Source organism: Silene latifolia, chromosome 6, assembly GCF_048544455.1.
Source record: "Silene latifolia isolate original U9 population chromosome 6, ASM4854445v1, whole genome shotgun sequence".
Taxonomy (NCBI): Eukaryota; Viridiplantae; Streptophyta; class Magnoliopsida; order Caryophyllales; family Caryophyllaceae; genus Silene; species Silene latifolia.
In genome coordinates this window covers 31329530-31347303 of record NC_133531.1, presented here as the reverse complement: position 1 = coordinate 31347303, position 17774 = coordinate 31329530, and the positions used below count along the sequence as shown (strand labels likewise).

General features: G+C 36.1%; 1 protein-coding gene across 1 annotated transcript; it reads right to left on the bottom strand.

Annotated features, from left to right (window-relative positions):
• Positions 1 to 619: 619 nt before the first annotated feature.
• On the bottom strand, positions 620 to 17543 carry LOC141586658 (DUF21 domain-containing protein At1g47330-like). The gene is made up of 12 exons (XM_074407955.1): positions 17166 to 17543; positions 11516 to 11592; positions 11330 to 11413; positions 11125 to 11238; positions 10860 to 10946; positions 10612 to 10751; positions 10443 to 10530; positions 10215 to 10288; positions 7301 to 7413; positions 4143 to 4369; positions 1639 to 1685; positions 620 to 946 (listed from the first exon to the last, which is right to left on the bottom strand). The coding sequence occupies exons 1-12, from the start codon at positions 17338 to 17340 to the stop codon at positions 751 to 753; spliced, it is 1422 nt and encodes a 473-aa protein (XP_074264056.1). The 5' UTR covers positions 17341 to 17543; the 3' UTR covers positions 620 to 750.
• Positions 17544 to 17774: the final 231 nt, after the last annotated feature.

The following is a 17774-nucleotide window of genomic DNA, read 5'->3' as shown; positions in this document are numbered from 1 at the left end:
TACTCCCGTTGCTATATATAATTGTTGCTTTTACTACTCACATGGAAGGTTACTATCATAATAGTTGATTATCTAGTTGTATTAGAATTATATATTTAAATAAATCTGAAATATTAAATTAGAATATTATTTAAGAGCAATCATTATTATTTATTTATTAAATTACAAATCTAATGAATTATGGAATATTATATTTTTTGGAAATCTGAATTGATTTACTTACCTTTAAATAGTTTCTAAAATATAACATATACTTATATTATATTTATGTATGTTAAATAATTAACATATTTATATACGGAGTACTAATTAATACCATAAGTGGGACCCGTTTATTTAAGAAAACTCGCCATATTCTAATATTCTCTAAATTTATACTTTTAACCAAAAATATATAATATTTACATTGAAGTCCCTTGTTCAGGTCCATCACACGGTGCTAGCGATTTAAAACTATATGGTATAATTAATGTGTATAGATTTATTTAATTACATGAAAGTCCCTTGGTTTCTGGAATTAATATATAGTATTGATTATGGTTTCAGGTTTGTTTTGTTTTCCGCTTGGTCTTTGCTTCACGGTAGTGTCGGTGTATCCTTCGCTTTAATAAAACTCATGGAAAATGCAAAACAATTACTCAACTAACGCACAAGAATAGATATGCAAACAAATTTGTGCACAGATCATGCAACGAAAGACATGTAACCTATTTGCATTATGTTATAACTATCCCAGTAGTCATATAAATGCTATCTCTCCCTCAAAACATCACCTTGAGAAGGTTGTTCAGTTGTTGTAGGAGAACTCGACTCTGCTGCGCTGCTGAAACCTGTTGACGTTGTTGTGGCACCGTCTGCATACACTATCGCTGAGGTATCGGTAAAAGGTTGTGTCGGATTTATGGCAGGAAGTTTTTCATATGATGCATTCATGTTGATTTTTATCCTGTTTTACATAGAAAGACAAATTCAATTCTAGAATCGTCAATATAATATAGATAAGAGCCGAATTGTAAATAAAATTCATTTTTTTTTGTACAGATCTGAAAAGGTTCACTGTACAAGCAATTTAATGTTGAATATATTTTTCATAGCCTGCTGAAAGGGTATTTGGATGCTTAACCTCAATTACCATTCTCTCAACCACAAAAAAATAATGGAAAATGTGGGGTGGGGGGGATAAACAGGATCGGAAAAAGGCCAGAGACTAGAACTCAGTTAGCTCCATAAAAGTTGCCCTAGAAATTGTTAGCAAAAGCCCCATTACAAGATTACCGACACTTTTGGGATGCTAAATTAACACTAAGAAAAAGTTTAGGAGTCGAGAAATTCTCACATATCCAATCTCCATTGAGTTATTTGGCAGAACATAAATAGATATTAATCTTTTCCTTTTCATTTATGGTTTAGTTGTTAATCAATTGTGGCATCTAAAAAGGCAAAGCCTTCAATGGGGTCTAATTAAGGATAAACGGTTCTGTCAAGATTTCAAGGATATTGAGAAAAAAAAATTAAGCAACTAACCCACAATTTAACAGAGGCAATTCCTATTAGTTATCAGCCGGATTGCAGCTCATTTCAAAGTCAAATAACATAACAATTTCCATAGAGGTGTAAACCAGAGATGATTTCACATACCTATTATGGATGTTTACATATTCATCAGTTTCATCAAGAATTTCCTCCTGCAGCAAACAAGCTTTAGTTAGATTACATTAGCAGATTCGTCTAACTTTAAGCGAAATACAATTGTAACATTAGAAGGACAAAGTAAGGACCTCAACCAGGTTTATAAAGGAAATCCGACAATGTATCTGTGTAAGATAAATAAATACTAAATTGATCGGGATATACTATTTTGTGAACTAATTAAAATGCTATAATCCCCAGTAATATTTGTGAACTAATTATATATTAAATCTATCAGAAAATGGGAATAAACTGCAAGACTTTTAGGTACCAGCCTCATAATTACTTCCCTTTTGACGGCCGCAAAAAAATTGAGCTGAAACCAATTAACCTCTGGATTCTGTGACTGCATGGTTGAGAGTTGAGACTCAAGAGTCCTTTTTAAGGTAAAGGTAACATTAGCTCACATACTTGTTACCACTATTCAACTAACCAACCAGATAAACGTTCCACCGGTCTCAGAGGGTGACTGAGACTCAATAGTCCACCATTTGTGACTAGTCTGGCAATCAATCACTAAGAAGTTGAATATCCTTTATCTTACTACAAAAGAAATCTCATATCTAATAATTTCTTCATGACAACCTCATACCCTATAGATTTCGACATCCTCTAATAATGATAGTAATCATCTATTGCACACTGTCAAATAGGCAAACATTCACCAACAATTGTGAGCTTGAACTCCTCTTGATTTTAAAATTGCAGATAATAGAGTAATTCTGAAATTCTCAATAAGGGCAAAAAGGCTAGATAACGAAGCCATGTAGCAATGTTGAAGATATAGTACATTCAACATTTATGATTCTACCGACAAATGATCACTGCTTGATTTGTTACCGAAACACATCAAGGGCTCTCGCCTAAGGCAGATAAGAGGGGTCGAATGTGAAGAGAACAAGATAACTCTAAGGGCAAGAGAGGAGAGAGAAAAACAAAAGATGATAGAAACCACAGTGCAAAAGTGACAGAATTTCAACAAAACAGAAAACAAATTCAAACACCATTTCACCTTATTTTGCTCTCTCAACTCAACCCTTGGCGAATCATTTTTTCTCTTTGAGGCTAGTATGAAAATAATCTAATGGTCAAGTTTGAATCTCAACTAAAACATAAACTGGAACACATATCACAAGTGATCAGGCAAAAAGGAGAAAAAACAACCTCATCAATCACATTGGTGTGTTCAATTCCAATGGGTGGTCACTGGTCACACAGGATCCCGTAGTTATTTAAAATAGGTAATGCTAAACAGAGAACTGTTCATGAGTAAAGTAGATTTCCACGATTTGTTTTCATGGTCAACTATACGCTTCAGTGACAATTTCTGGAAATTTCTGCTTCCATTATTTATTTATTTCTTATTTCTTTTAAGGATTCTAAACTAAGAGTTTACATATAATTTGAAGTAGCTTTAGGGCGCTGTCATAATCGGCAATGTGGCATCAAAAAGTTTTGTATTTTACTAACTGAAATAAGTTGGTAGTTCTTATGAGCATCAACTGTTCAAAGTATAACAACCACATATCCAAGTGTAAAATAAACACTCCCTCCATTGTATTGAATTAGCCACATTTTGCCCACTTTTTCTGAGACTTTTCCCCTCACAAAAAATGGATCTATGAGGCTAATTCAATAAAATGCAGGGAGTACGGCTTTGCACCTAAATGTGAGATCGTAGAGCTTTATTTGTTTGGCTTTAAATTTTAATGTTTATTGATAATAATTCACATTGGTTCTAAAGGATGATTCATGTCAGCCGACCCCAAATCATTTTGGGATTAAGGCTCTGATGTTGTTGTTGTTGATAATAATTCACATTCTAAGCGACGATTTAAATCAGTCTTTTTCTTTGTGGGTAACAAATGGCAATCTCACCTTCATGTTGTCCAAGAAAACCAACTCAACAAATTCTATTTCAAATTACCCTAGTTGTCTAAAAACCACCAAACAGTATTATATTACAAACTCACTTTCTAAAGAGAAAATAAAAACTCCAAAACCGGATCACCATGCTTCACAAAATGGGCAGGAATGACATGAATCTTGCAAGTACAAATCTTTGGTAAATTGAAACTTTAGAGAGTAAATGTAATCCGCAGCACATGAAATGCAGCTTAATTTAAAATTGAAGAGCGTGACTGCGTGAGAGCATGTATATATAAAACTAGAGCACACAAATATCAAATGAGCACCACAGCATGTAGGTTCTAGCCTTCTAGTGACAAAATTTCACGGATTATGCAAGATAAATAGCCTATTTTTCCTTGAGTGCACTTATGTAAATGTCCTTTTCAGCTATCTTGTTACTAGGAAGAGTACAAGCTGATTAGTAAATTAGTCATATAGTGAAGATGCCAGTGAAATCAGAAGGATGCACCAAATTTCCATACTAAAAACAGAATAGAGAATTTAGCTATAGATTAGATTTTTGCTATAATGATTCTTCATACCTTGAGAAGCTCTTCAATTACGTCCTCCATTGTAATCACGCCAACCACCACCTGATTAGGTGGAAACTCGGGTATTGGAGCATTCTCAACGTCCAAAATACAGAAAGAACATCCTTTATGCCGCTTGAAGGTTGTAGTACCAGGGCTTTTCTTTACACGTTGCAATCCATCGTTCTTAGCAAGTGGATGCACATCCTCAACCTTCTGCTGCTGACCTACATCAATTCCTGAATCAACAAGCACCGAATTTCAGTATCAGAATATCACAGGGATTAAAATGCGTATGACACAAAGAAGATGCTATATCAAGCTTCCGTCAGTATTTATGAATTTCTGTGATAGGATTTGGACCGTTTTCTAGTATAAATTATATTTCCTAGACTTACTATATACGAGTACTTCGTAGTAGTTAGTAGGCCAATCGCCTTGGCCTTTGTAAACTTTATGGATATGAGTCTAAACATAAAGCATATAACTTGTCCATTTCTCTGGCGGTGACTATATTGACTCCGCGTCTCCGCCTCAAACACATATGCTACGTCTTCTGAAGATACAAAAGCTAGTTGAATCACTATTGAAGTACTAAATCCTAAAATTAAGACTCCCACAGGCTACTAATGAAAAACGAATTGACACAATAAATATCTGTTTCTTGTAAGAAGATCAAATTTTGTGAGAATTTAACAAAACAAATCATTGCCACTTTACCTTTCCACCCATATGCCATTCAACTTCCAACTTATCACCGTCCATGATGCCCAAGGCCATAGTCACACTGATAGTTCTCACATCACTATAGAAACTATATTCTCGATTCTCCCATTCATTAGCTTCTAATACCTTTTGAGGATCTCCAGCATCATTCCTCCATGATTAGAAATCCAGAATAATTTTCCATAATCATTAGGAATTAATTTGAAGCCTTTGAACGCCAGAAAAGAGTTCACAAAATTTGACATCTCTCCTCACAATACACTCCCTTACAAATAAGAAAAGAACTTTCTTTGCTATTTTACTCCATCGTTATGGTTTACTGAGTCCTACTTCCATGGAACCCTTTGCACAAATTAATTCAGGTGTGAATTGGATCTCTTTCTTGACTAAATCGCCATTGTTGCTTGACTAGCTAAGTTGCTAATGAATAAAGAATTCCATATAAGACTTGGCTACGGCTTAATAAATTTGGTTAAAAGCCTTGGATGCCAATAGCTGTTTTCATCATCATTCTGAATTAGTTGGAGTTTCAGATATTTAATTTTTTTTATCATTTTATTTAAAATTTATTTATTGATTTATTTTTAAATGACTTGTACCCTATGTTACTCCGACTCTTCTAATTTCCTCACGTACCCGTGTCTAACACTCGACACTCGGACAAGGGTATGACACTTCGACACCTCGATTTAAACCAAAATATGCAGATTTTTCATAAAAATGGCCGAGTCCGACTCTTGGACACGCACCCGTGTCGGATCCTTCTAAACAAGTCTGAGCAACATAGCTTGTACCCTTTTTGTTTTACAAATCATTTTTGCCGCCTTAATCTCTGTTTCCACGATTTTTACTAACAAACTTGTTCTATTTTTCATGTATCTATTTTCTTTTACTTTGTTTACTCACCTTTGACCGGTGGATTCAAACCTAGATGGATTCGGACAATGATTCATGTTAGACGATCACAACCTATGCTGGGACTAAGGCTTTGTTGTTGTTGTTGCTGCTGCTGTTGTTGTTTTACAGACCCCATTTACGGCCTAGCCCCACAGTAGTCAATATTGAGCTTCAACAAATACCTATTACTATTCCAAAAAGTGACATGACACAATACACGAGCCATAAATCTTTCTTAATTGATTACAGATGCTTTATGTCTAGTTGTCCACCATCTCACGAAAATAAGGTCATCTGACTCTTTGCTTCCATGATTGATGTCACCTGATTATCGGCCAGAACAGTAAGATAACCAACTTCCCCAACAAATTTTAGAGTTCTAAATTTTGTGGTTTCTACCTCATTGGAGTAATTTATTCTCAAGCAAGGATCAGCCCTCTCGTTCTGAGCAAATACAGCTCGCTCATCTTGCTATTTATGGAGAAAAACTACACTCAAATTAAAATTTAGTCTTCTATTCAACTGACTCTGTGCTGAGACATGAGTATGCCTAAGTTTTTCTAACAGCCGAATGTCCCATCTTACTCCTACAGATATCATCACTGTCATACTTGGATCGAATCTCTTCAAAATTTGAGAACTTGATTGTGGGATGACATGACGACGGTTGGGAAATGACTTGGCTGTCACTAGGCTAACTGGGAAATTGGGAATGACATGGAAACCACATTAAAGGAACACTAAAATGATAAAAACATATCGTCATCTCACTTAAAACCTTTCAACCTCTTTCGTCATTAAGTTTTCTGACAAAAGATTCATCTTCAATCATAAGCTTAGACAAATTACAGTAAAGGGACCTTAGAGACTCTCGTGATTGGATTCGACATTTAGGGTGTGAATCGAGTGAAAAGGTGGGAAGACTGATTAATAGAGGGAATATGTTTTAAGCTGAGTGTTTTTTAGGAAGTAGAGTTGCCGTGTATGTGAAAAAACAAAGGATTATCTTGCTAAAAAAAAAAACTCAAAATACAGTTAACTTGGTTATTGCCCAATCGTCACCCAATCAGATACTTAACGGACATAATAAACGGGCGAAAGGGTCACCATTAATAAATACTACTCGGTAATACATTAGAGGGTTATCACAGATACTTTTTAAAAAATAGGGTTACCTTGTAGGATTTGAAAACACAGAAGGTTACCTTATAGAAATACCGATTACGAAAATATATGAAGAGTAGTCAGATGACTTGGTAGGCACTGCACTAAACTAAGTTACTCAGCTAATTTTGGAGAGACAAGTTCCAATCAAGAGCCCGGCGTTTTGAAACCCTCGAGGAAAAGTAAGGGGGAAAGTCCTTATTTTTGTTTATTTGACTATTTTTTCTTGCTAAAACTTATCTCACCCCACTAGCCAGTTAATTTATTATCTCTCAGCCCCCTGTCCCCTTAAATTGTGTTCTCTTTATCTCCTATATACATAGAAGGAGATGCACTCCTGATGCCTATATTAAGCACTAGATGTTTATATTTATATTACATACCATCAACAGGCCTTCCATTCGTCTCATTCAACTCCTTGTAAACAGCAGCAATGTGACTGTGACCCTTCTGAAACTCGTTTAGGATATCATATAATGGCATATTTTCTGAGACCCTGAAAGAAAGCACGAAAGACAACCAAAAATTTACATAATAGATATTCAGTTAAATCATTATAAAATGAAAATAGGGACAAGCATCATGCTTATATAAAACCTTTAAAAAAATAAAGCTAACAGAACAGTATGTAAGACTACAATTGTCATCACTCTAGAGTCTAGACTCATGTTTTCTTAGATTGTGCAAACTACGTGTTCCATGTGGAAGCACAGTATCTCTACGAATAACATGATCACGGAAAATAGATATTAACCTAAACTATAAACTACAAAGACAACAGTCGTGATTAAAGGATACTTAAGGTCATATATGCCTGCTATATTTAGGTAGATGTTTTAAAAGTAAAAGTACTAAGAAAATCAATAGGGAAAGACAATGTCAGAAGCACCAATGAAAGGGAGGGAAACCTTAAAAACTTACAAAATGGGCAGTACTACAAACTATCAAGGTAGACACTCTGCTCTCTGAAGCCTCGTGCCTAAAAGCTTTATGCCAGATTTCATTCTCCTCCATCAAAATGCCGACGGAATAACCAGACTGACATTGATTTTTGTTTTAAAAAAAAATGAAGTAAAGATATAATTCACCAAGGCGATGACATCCATGTACTAAAAGATATCATAGAGGTGACTACCACTAAGGCACTAATGTACCCCAAGTCCCCAACATCATTAAACCAAAGCTTCATCCTAGTTCGCAACTACCTTTGGACCTGAAACCAGTTCCGGTGTATGCATAGATGTTTGAAGATTTCCTTGTATTAACAATCAAATTCTCCCTTCAAGATTTCCTCTACATTACCAAAGTTGGTTGGTGTGAGTGCAAAAGCTCTCACCTCTTAAACAAGTGGTCAGGGGTTCTTTCTTCCTTCTTCCTGACTCTTGCGAATGAAATATACCAAACTTGGGAGGGGTCTACCCATTAAGTTGCCTACAGTGCCCCGAAGGAGATTGCCCCTCGGTAGAGGATAGTCTTGGTCAACACCAAAAAAGATTTTCTACATCTACCCCCCCCCTCCAAGCTACCTCTTTAATACGGAGTTATAGGAAAAGAGATCGCAAGACAAGCAAGCACAGATTTGAGTCCAAAATAGTAAGCAAAACAAAAAGTCCAAGGGGCCTGATAAAATTATTCATCTTGCTTGTGAATTATTGGTGGTTCGTCTCCTAACTAACATCACACGTCATGGCAATTTCTTAAAAGAAAAGTTGTGGGGGAATTAACAGAGTTCCCATTGCCTTAACCCATACCCGATCCCAAATATAATTTACCGATGAACCCGGAAAATGTTCGAGGATTCCGCTCAGTCACACCAAAACCCCACAAGAAAAGCATAATTGTATAGTTACTCACTTACTCCTTCAACGAATAATACAAATGTGTGGGCATAGAGCTACATACGGCATTTATTGCTGCAACATAACTCCTCTCCAACCCATAATCCGTAAAACCCAGATACCATTGGTACTATAGATTTCCAAATAGCTTGCACACAGGCTAAAAGATGAAGGAATAAGGTCTACTCAAATTATCAAGAAAGACTTCTCCATAAGTCTAAACACGAACATTAAGCTATTCCAGTAAAATTTCCTGTTATGTGATGGATTCCAAGCCGCTATTACATTATTTCCATTATATCAACCCCCCACCCCACCCACAAAAAAAAAAAAAAAAAAGTTCTGATATTTTGGCCGCATCAACCTAAACTATGTATTGCCATTACTTTACCTATATTCCCGTGACCTAATCTGTTATTCTGTACAACCCTTTCTTTTTTGGGAAATGTTCAAAGTTAAACCATGAGGGTCTAAGAGAGCCCACTTCATAAGCCAAAGGAGGTTAGGAAGAGCTCCTTGGTTTATAGGTAGGCACTCCCTCCTCATTTTGTGAATGTGGACGCTCACATGTGGGTAAACCACAAAATCGAAGCTCATAACAGGGAAAATGTTGGCAACCTATGTATTTCACATATTTGTATTTATTAGTTACAAAAATCACAACAGAGAAAAGTTAGGCTCAAAACACGTAAGCCCAACTTAAATTTTAGATCTTAGGAAGTGGAGATGTAACATATTTATAAACGATATAATATTGCAGTTGCATTAGCCGTACAAGTTGCGTTATGGATATGACACCTTATTTCTCAAACATCACTGCAACCGCGATTGTTGCCTGCATTTTATAACATGGTCTAGGATGAATTTATTCAGCCTGGAAAATTGAAAGATACGTTTGGGATCCAGGAAGAAAGATTAAGAAAAGTTGATTCTTAAATAGTCAAATTCAGAAAGATAATAGCATTATTATGGCTGCAACTCTAATCCTGACGTCAGTATTGTTGGTGATAAGGTCATGTGTTGTTCTATGTTTGGACAAAAGGAAAGATGATAGCATGTTGACGGAGGCATACGAGTATCTTTTGGCGAAGTCCTTTCACATTTGGGTGACACATTGTAACATTGCATGACCTGAAAGAGTTTTCAGCTACCTCGAGTTTACAGGAAAAAGGCTTTAGAACATTGAGTTTAAGTTGAGGTGTGATTGTGTGGATTGCCGCAGTGACACTTGGAAAGGCACATCTAATTCAGGAAAGTAGATAGCTGTTGTTACATACACGTTTGCACAGTTCAATAAACTCTCAAACCCAGGGATAGAGTCTATATTTGAAGGAAACTTACTATCAGGTAAAACATCCATAATTCCATGGACAATAAGGAAGCCTGTTATGTCTTCGAAAAAATAAAATAAGGAAGCCTGTAATGTCTTCAAGAGAAGACATAAAAAGAAGCCAGTTACCTGGGAATTTTCCGTATAGTCATTTTTCTTAAAGGGACTCCTTCGTCGGGATCAACTCCCAAAAGATTTTTAACCTGCAAAATAGATAATAGTTGAACCTTTTCAGAAAGCAAGAATATAAGAAAGTGAAAAAACCTAGAAACAAGTAACCTTCGAACATGGAAAAAAAAAACAGACATAAATTGCATTCGACATCCCCATTTCTAACATGATATGAAAAATAATTACCAGCACCAATCCAATCATATTCAAGGGGTTTTGGTAATAAACAGGAACTCTGCTATGCCCCATCGCCATAATAGCATTTAGTGTCTCCCTGAAAATGAATGAGTGAGATTAGATATTATTAAAACTGATTTAGACACTATTAAGACTCAATAATAAGCTATAAACCCACAAATTAAGATTTGCATCCAAATCAAGGGAAAATGCCTTCGATATCAGTGTCATTGCATCTTTTGCAGTCTTCTCAGTCAGTTCAAGCGCACCAGTTATGATTGTCGTCTCATCATGTGTCAAATCCCCACCTTTCCCAGCCTAGTTAACATATATCAAACTGTAAGACCAGTTCTTACACAAAAGGCCCAGAATGCACATTGAGATGGCTCACGATAAATTAACTGAGTCCTCACAAACAATGTGTACCTCATTCCCATGAAAGTTAACAAACGTTTTCAGCTCTGCTCTCCTTAAAAGTGCAGATTGTCCTTTCCCTAACACCCAATCTAGAACCTGAACCATAAGGTAAGAGGATAGGACAAGAAAGTCGGTCATATATTCTCACATTTTATGCATTCAGATTTCAAATTTAATGCCTAGAAGGCTAAATTCAAGTTAACAAAAACAACTAGTTGAAGTAGCATAGCACCTAAAATATATTCTAGTCTATTAGGGCACGCTAGCAGCATACCTTGCTGATTGGATATGCGATAGGGTAAAAAACCCAAAGGAGAACACGAACAAAGGGGGCCACAGTGGCTCCGACCATCAAGCCATAGCGTGTGCAGATTGCCTGTGGCAATATCTGGAAGGGAAAAAAATTTAGAAACCAGATAATTCCACTTATGCAATTGTCCGGACATGAATCATGTGAAGCATGGGAGAATTATAGTTACCTCACCAAACATGAGAATCAGAGTGACTGAAATCAGGATTGCAGCCCAAGGAGGGACAAGTTTATCCAAAAATATAGGAAGAGCCTGCTCAAAAGCACAAAACATGATGCAGTCCATTTGAACAAATTAACAAGGAGTTCTCAAGACCAACAGTTTAAACTTCAAAGAATAGCATCATTTGGATACCTCCATCGCCATAGAATTGCCAATAAGTAAAGTACAGAGCAAGAGATGCTGATTCTTAACAACGGGAAATATCTTAGCTGCAAAAGGCAAACAAGGTAACAAGACTTTAGGTGAAAAAAAAAACAGTACTTGAAACTTCAACCAGCTGCAATGTATTCTTATATGATTCTGTCGTTAAAGCGCTAATAAGTCAAGCATAAGCTTCTTAAAAGTGGCAATGACTATTATTGTGTTATCAATCACAAAATCACTCTTGAATCCTGCATTCGGATTTAGCGGCCTTCAACTACCTTACAGTTCCAAGTAAGCAAAACTGAACCTATATTTTCCTCCCACAAAAAGCACTCTCTTCGAAACAATACAAACTGCTGATGACTAGTAGCATATTTACACATTTGGTCCCCTTAGTTCAGAATTCAGTACTTTCAGTCAAGGGCAATGGAAAGGGCTGCTCGTTATTACTGATTCGTCCAATCCATGACATGTCCTAATGCCTTAAATATCACAATACCATGAGAGACCTAGTAAATGACACACTAATAACCCATTTTCTTCGTGATTGATTGGCTCACATCACACATCATTGGGATTCAAGATTCCTAGTATTTGCTAGTATGTATGACACATTTGGTTGACAAAACAAAGGAACTTGTAAGTCACGTGAAATCCAGTTCCTACAAAATGGTGAAAGTGACGTAGCTAATCCCCCTTTACAAGTTAAAATTTCTATATGAAATGCTTTTCCCCATACACAGCCAAACAGCTATTGAAAAATCTAATTAGTTCGAGAACAAAAAGCCCCTTAAAACGGTATGTATATATGAGTCAATAAACGTGAGTGTCTACTCTCAAACTCCAAGAAATCTTTTATCTTCCAGCTAAAGACACAAACACACACACACACACACACACACACACACACACACACACACACACACACACACACACACACACACACACACAAAAAAAACAGTAAAAATGTCAAATTTAGCTGACTTGAAAACTTTGATCATCGCTGCTTTGAGATACACTCTCTAAACATAACGATAACATGCAAGAGTTCTCTCATCTCTCAACAGCTGTCTATAACAGCTTTTCACTAAAGATCAACTATCCATGCTGTAATAGCCACAATATCTAGAATCATCAAGTAACGCACTCTAAACAGAACAATAACATGTAAGAGTTCGCTAATCTTTCCACAACTATGTATGATAGTTTCCTACTAAATATCAACTACTCCATACTATTATATGCCACTACTATAACCACAATAACGAGAATTATCAAGTACTCCCTCCGTCCCGCTTATTTGTTTACCTATCCCATTTTAGTGTGTCTCAGTCAATTGTTTACCTTTCTATTTTAGGAATGCCTTTGGTGGGCAATTTGATCCTCCACACTCAATTTGGTCCCACTTGTCATCCAATAATTGGCCCCCTCCTCTTTCTTTGGACTTTGTGCCAAAACCAAAGGTAAACAAATGAACGGGACGGAAGGAGTAACTCACTACACTAAAACCCCTAACACACTCTAAACAGAACAGTAACATGTAATAGTTCTCGAATTTCTCAGCAACTATTTTTGTAATAACTACTCCATACTATTATATGCTATTATTATATCCACAACAACGAGAATTATCAAGTAACTCACTAATCCCTAACACACTCTAAACAGAACAGTAACATATAAGAGTTCTCAAATCTCTCCACAACTATTTAGAATACTTTCACATACTAAAATCAACTGCTCCATACAGTGGCGTTTTTGGAGGGGGTGCACTTGCATCCCCCTCCAAAAAAAAAAAACGTGTACTTTAAAAAAAAAAAAAAAAAAAAAAAGGAAACAAAACGTCAGGCTGAGTATACACGCTTGATGTATACGCTTCCTCTTCTCTTCCCAAGAAAGGAAAACCTCAATTCTCAATTCTCAATTCTCAATTCTCAAACTTCACGCTTCCTCCACCCGTCGAGTCGACCATCAACGTGACAACGTCAGCCACCCACGACGGCAGTCACGGCACGACACCTTGTTAAAAGGCGGCATGTCCTTCCCTACTTCAAACAAGGTATTGACCTAATCTAAATTACTCTGTCTCTATGATCAAAACTGAAACCCTAAATTGCAAATCCCCAATTCGAATTTAATAGAATTATTTTATTAGTTAGTATACTAGATGTTTCATGTTTAATCTATTACTTTTATTAGTTGAATGAACTAAGTAATCTGAGTTGGGTAACATCAGAAAGACAGAAATTAGAATTACGGTTTTCAGTTTTGTGTATAAATGTAAAATGTATAATGGTGTTTGAAAGTTTGATAATAATCTGATAGAATTTGGAAATTGGGATCATGATTCATGGATGATGGATTGAAATGTTTGATGCACTTTGGCAGTTTGGCTATACAGTATACATAATACATTAATACATCACTGCAATACTGCAATTTGTTGCCACTTTTGATAACTATATTGAATTATTGATGTTTGATGCACTTTTACAGGTTTAGCTATTAAAATAGTGTGAATCATGCTTACTGTTTTATAATTACTTAGTTGTTTATGGTTTTATTGATGGCTAGATGAAGAAGAGAAAGTATAAAACCGGACTTATATCCGACTTCTTTGGTGGAGGGAAGTCTGAAAAGTCTAGTTCCTCGTCCTCTCCGCATCAAACTGAACCTCAAAGTGGAGTTATTGATGAAATATATACTACTCAAGAAGAGCAAGTGGTCCCATCAGAAGATACACCCCAAAATGAAACAAGAGCAAATGGTTCAAATGTTCCTGTCAATGAGGAATTTGTCTATGATGCTGATCTTCTTCCTTGTGATCCTGGGAAAAGAATACCCATATCGTCCTACCCTCCTAATGATCAAGATATGATAAGAAGGGGATTTATCAGCAAAGGGGTGTTTCAACCACGTAATCACTCCTTTCCTCAAACTGAATTCGGAACTCGGCTTAAGCCTTGTAAGCGTCACTTTAAAGAAGCTTGGTATGAGAAGTATAATTGGCTTGAATATAGCATTGAAAAAGATGCAGCCTTTTGTTTTGTGTGCTACTTGTTTAAGGACAAAACAAGTATTCCAGGGACTGATAAATTTGTGACAGATGGGTTTAAAGGTTGGAACCGAGCTCATGAAAGATTTCGAAAACATATTGGCAATGGTGTTCGTAGTGCTCATAAACAAGCTCAAGAAAAATATGATTTTTTCAATTCACCAAAATCATCCATCATTGAAAATTTCAATAAGACAAGCAAAGAAGCTCGTATTCTTTACAAAGCTCGCTTGACTCATTCACTTGATTGTTTGAAGTTCCTATTGCGCCAAGGTTTAGCATGTCGTGGGCACAATGAATCTGAAACTTCAACTAATAAAGGTAATTTTCGTGAACTTTTGCAATGGCTTGCGGAAAAGGATGAGAATGTCAATAAGGTTGTATTAAAAAATGCTCCTCGAAAATCCAAACTGATTTGTCGTGAAATTCAAATAGATCTTATTCATGCTTGTGCTAAGGAAACTACTAAGCTCATTCTTGACGAGCTTGGTGATGACTATTTTGCAATTTTAGCCGATGAATCGAGTGATGTGTCTTATAAGGAGCAGTTGGCCATTTGTATACGTTTTGTTGATAAAACGGGGAGAGTCGCTGAAAGCTTTCTTGGTGTGGTGAAAATGAAGGATACTTGTTCTTTATCACTTAGAGTTGCAATTAAAAAGATGATCGAGGATAACAAACTAAGCATGTCTAGAATTCGTGGTCAAGGTTATGATGGAGCTAGTAACATGAGGGGTGAAATTAATGGTCTCAAAACTTTGATTATGAACGACACTCCATCTGCTTATTATGTTCATTGCTTTGCTCATCAACTTCAATTGACTCTTGTTGCCGTTGCCAAAGAGAATGTTGATTGCACATGGTTTTTTGAACAAGTTGGTTTTTTGTTGAATCTTATGGGAGTTTCTTGTAAGCGTAAAGAAATGCTTCGAGATATTCAAGCTAAAAAGATTCTAGAAAGTTTGGAATTAAATGAAAAGAAAAGCGGGCAAGGCTTGAATCAAGAGCTTGGTTTACCTAGGCCGGGTGATACTCGTTGGGGTTCTTACTATAGAACAATCTTAAACATGATGTCGTTGTACCCTTCCATCTTTGAAGTACTTCTTATAGTTGGAAAAACTGGTCATCGTGATGATCGGTTAAAAGCTCAAACGATGATGGCTTCTTTTGAGTCATTTCAATTTGTTTTTATGGCGCGGTTGATGATTGTCATATTCGGGTACACAAATGAATTGTGTCAAGCTTTGCAAAGAAGAGATCAAGATATTGTTAATGCCATGACATTTGTTCGTTTGACTAAAGACAGATTGCTAAAGACGAGAGAAGAAGGTCGGGAACATTTTTTGGAAGGTGTGACTTCTTTTTGTGCCAAGAATAATGTTGAGGTTCCTCAAATGGATGATAGTTATGTTCCTCCGGGAGATCAAGCGTTACTTTGAAAAAGTTACAAATATTCACCGATTTGATGCGATATATTTGTCAGCATCATTGATAAACAACTCCAAGAATTAAATGATCGATTTGATAAGGTAAACATGGAGTTACTTATTTGTATGTCTTCTTTTAACCCCATCAATTCTTTTGCGGCTTTTGATAAGAAAAAGTTACTTAGACTTGCCGAGTTTTATCCGGACAATTTCTCTTCTCCGATAGAAAGAGACTTGGATTTCAACTTGATCATTTTATTGATGATATGCGGAGTGATGCAAGATTTGCAAGTTTACAAGACATTGGTCAACTTTCTATAACGCTTGTTTCAACAAATAAGCATTCTTATTATCAACTAGTTTATCTACTTCTACGACTAGTATTGATTCTTCCGGTGGCTACTGCGAGCGTAGAACGAGTTTTCTCTGCTATGACTTACGTGAAGAACAAGCTCAGAAATAGCATGGGCGATCAACTATTGAATGATAGCTTGGTGACATTCATTGAAAGAGATTTTTTTTCTCGAGTTGATAATGATGACATAATAGATCGTTTTCAAGGCAAGAAAACTCGCAGCGGTTTATTACCTCCCCGCCCCTTAGAGTAAAGGTGTAATTTGAAGTATTTGTATTTTGGATACTTATTTTATAATTATGAAGTAATCATGGAATTTTAATTTTTTGCACCCCCTTTTCCGCAATCCAAGAACCGCCACTGGCTCCATACTATTTTATTATATGCTATTATATCCACACTTCCACAGTAACAAGAATTATCAGCATGCCGAAGTCCCTAACACACTCTAATCTCTCAACAACTACTTATAATAGTTTTATATATTAAAAATCAACTAATCCATACTATTATATGCAAATTATACCCACAACAGCTAGAATTATCAAGTAACACGCTGACATCCCTAGCTGACGCATCAAACTACTCGCTCCGTCCTAACCATTTCTATCTATATTTTAATCAAAAGTAAACAAATGATTGAGTCGGAGGGAGTAATCACTAAACAAATCAAAAAGCAGCAATTCATGTCGCAATCAAACCCTAATTTAATCAAAATCGAACAACACATGAGATAGAATAAACAATACAAAATCAATTAAACAACGAAATTGGAAGCATATATATACAAGATATGATTACCGGCGTAACGACGATCTTGAGGACGACCAGATGTGATGAGAACTTCAAGGTCAACAAGGCCAAGAGACATGAGACCGAGAGTAAGTCCGGCCATTAAACCAGCGAAGGATACTAATCCTATAATTATGACTATGTAAAGTGAGAAAGTTAAGTCGCCTTCTCTCTTTTCCGCCATTGTTGCAGCTTGATTTTCTGCGTAAGCTTTTTAGGTAGAAATTGGGGAATGATTTTAATATTAATTTTGATAATAATTGTAATTCCGGCAGTGGAGTATGTGAGTGTTTTGCTGCTTCGTCTTCATAATTGATTATTTTAGGGGTGTTCAGTGGAACACTTTAGCTACTTCTTCTACTCTAGAAAGTAAAACCTGTGTTTTCCGGACACCTGTTTTTTACTGCTAGATTAACTACCGATATTGGATTTTGTCATCGTACTTTTGGTTAGTGTTTTGTGATTCCTTCATTCATTTTTAGTCTTAGGTTAATTTAATGAAAAATTGTTACTTACCACCAACCTTGGGATTAGTAGATAGACTTACCATCAACTTAAATTACGACCTCGGCAAAAGGAGTAATTAACCCTATAAATTTGCACAATTTTTTGTTTGTG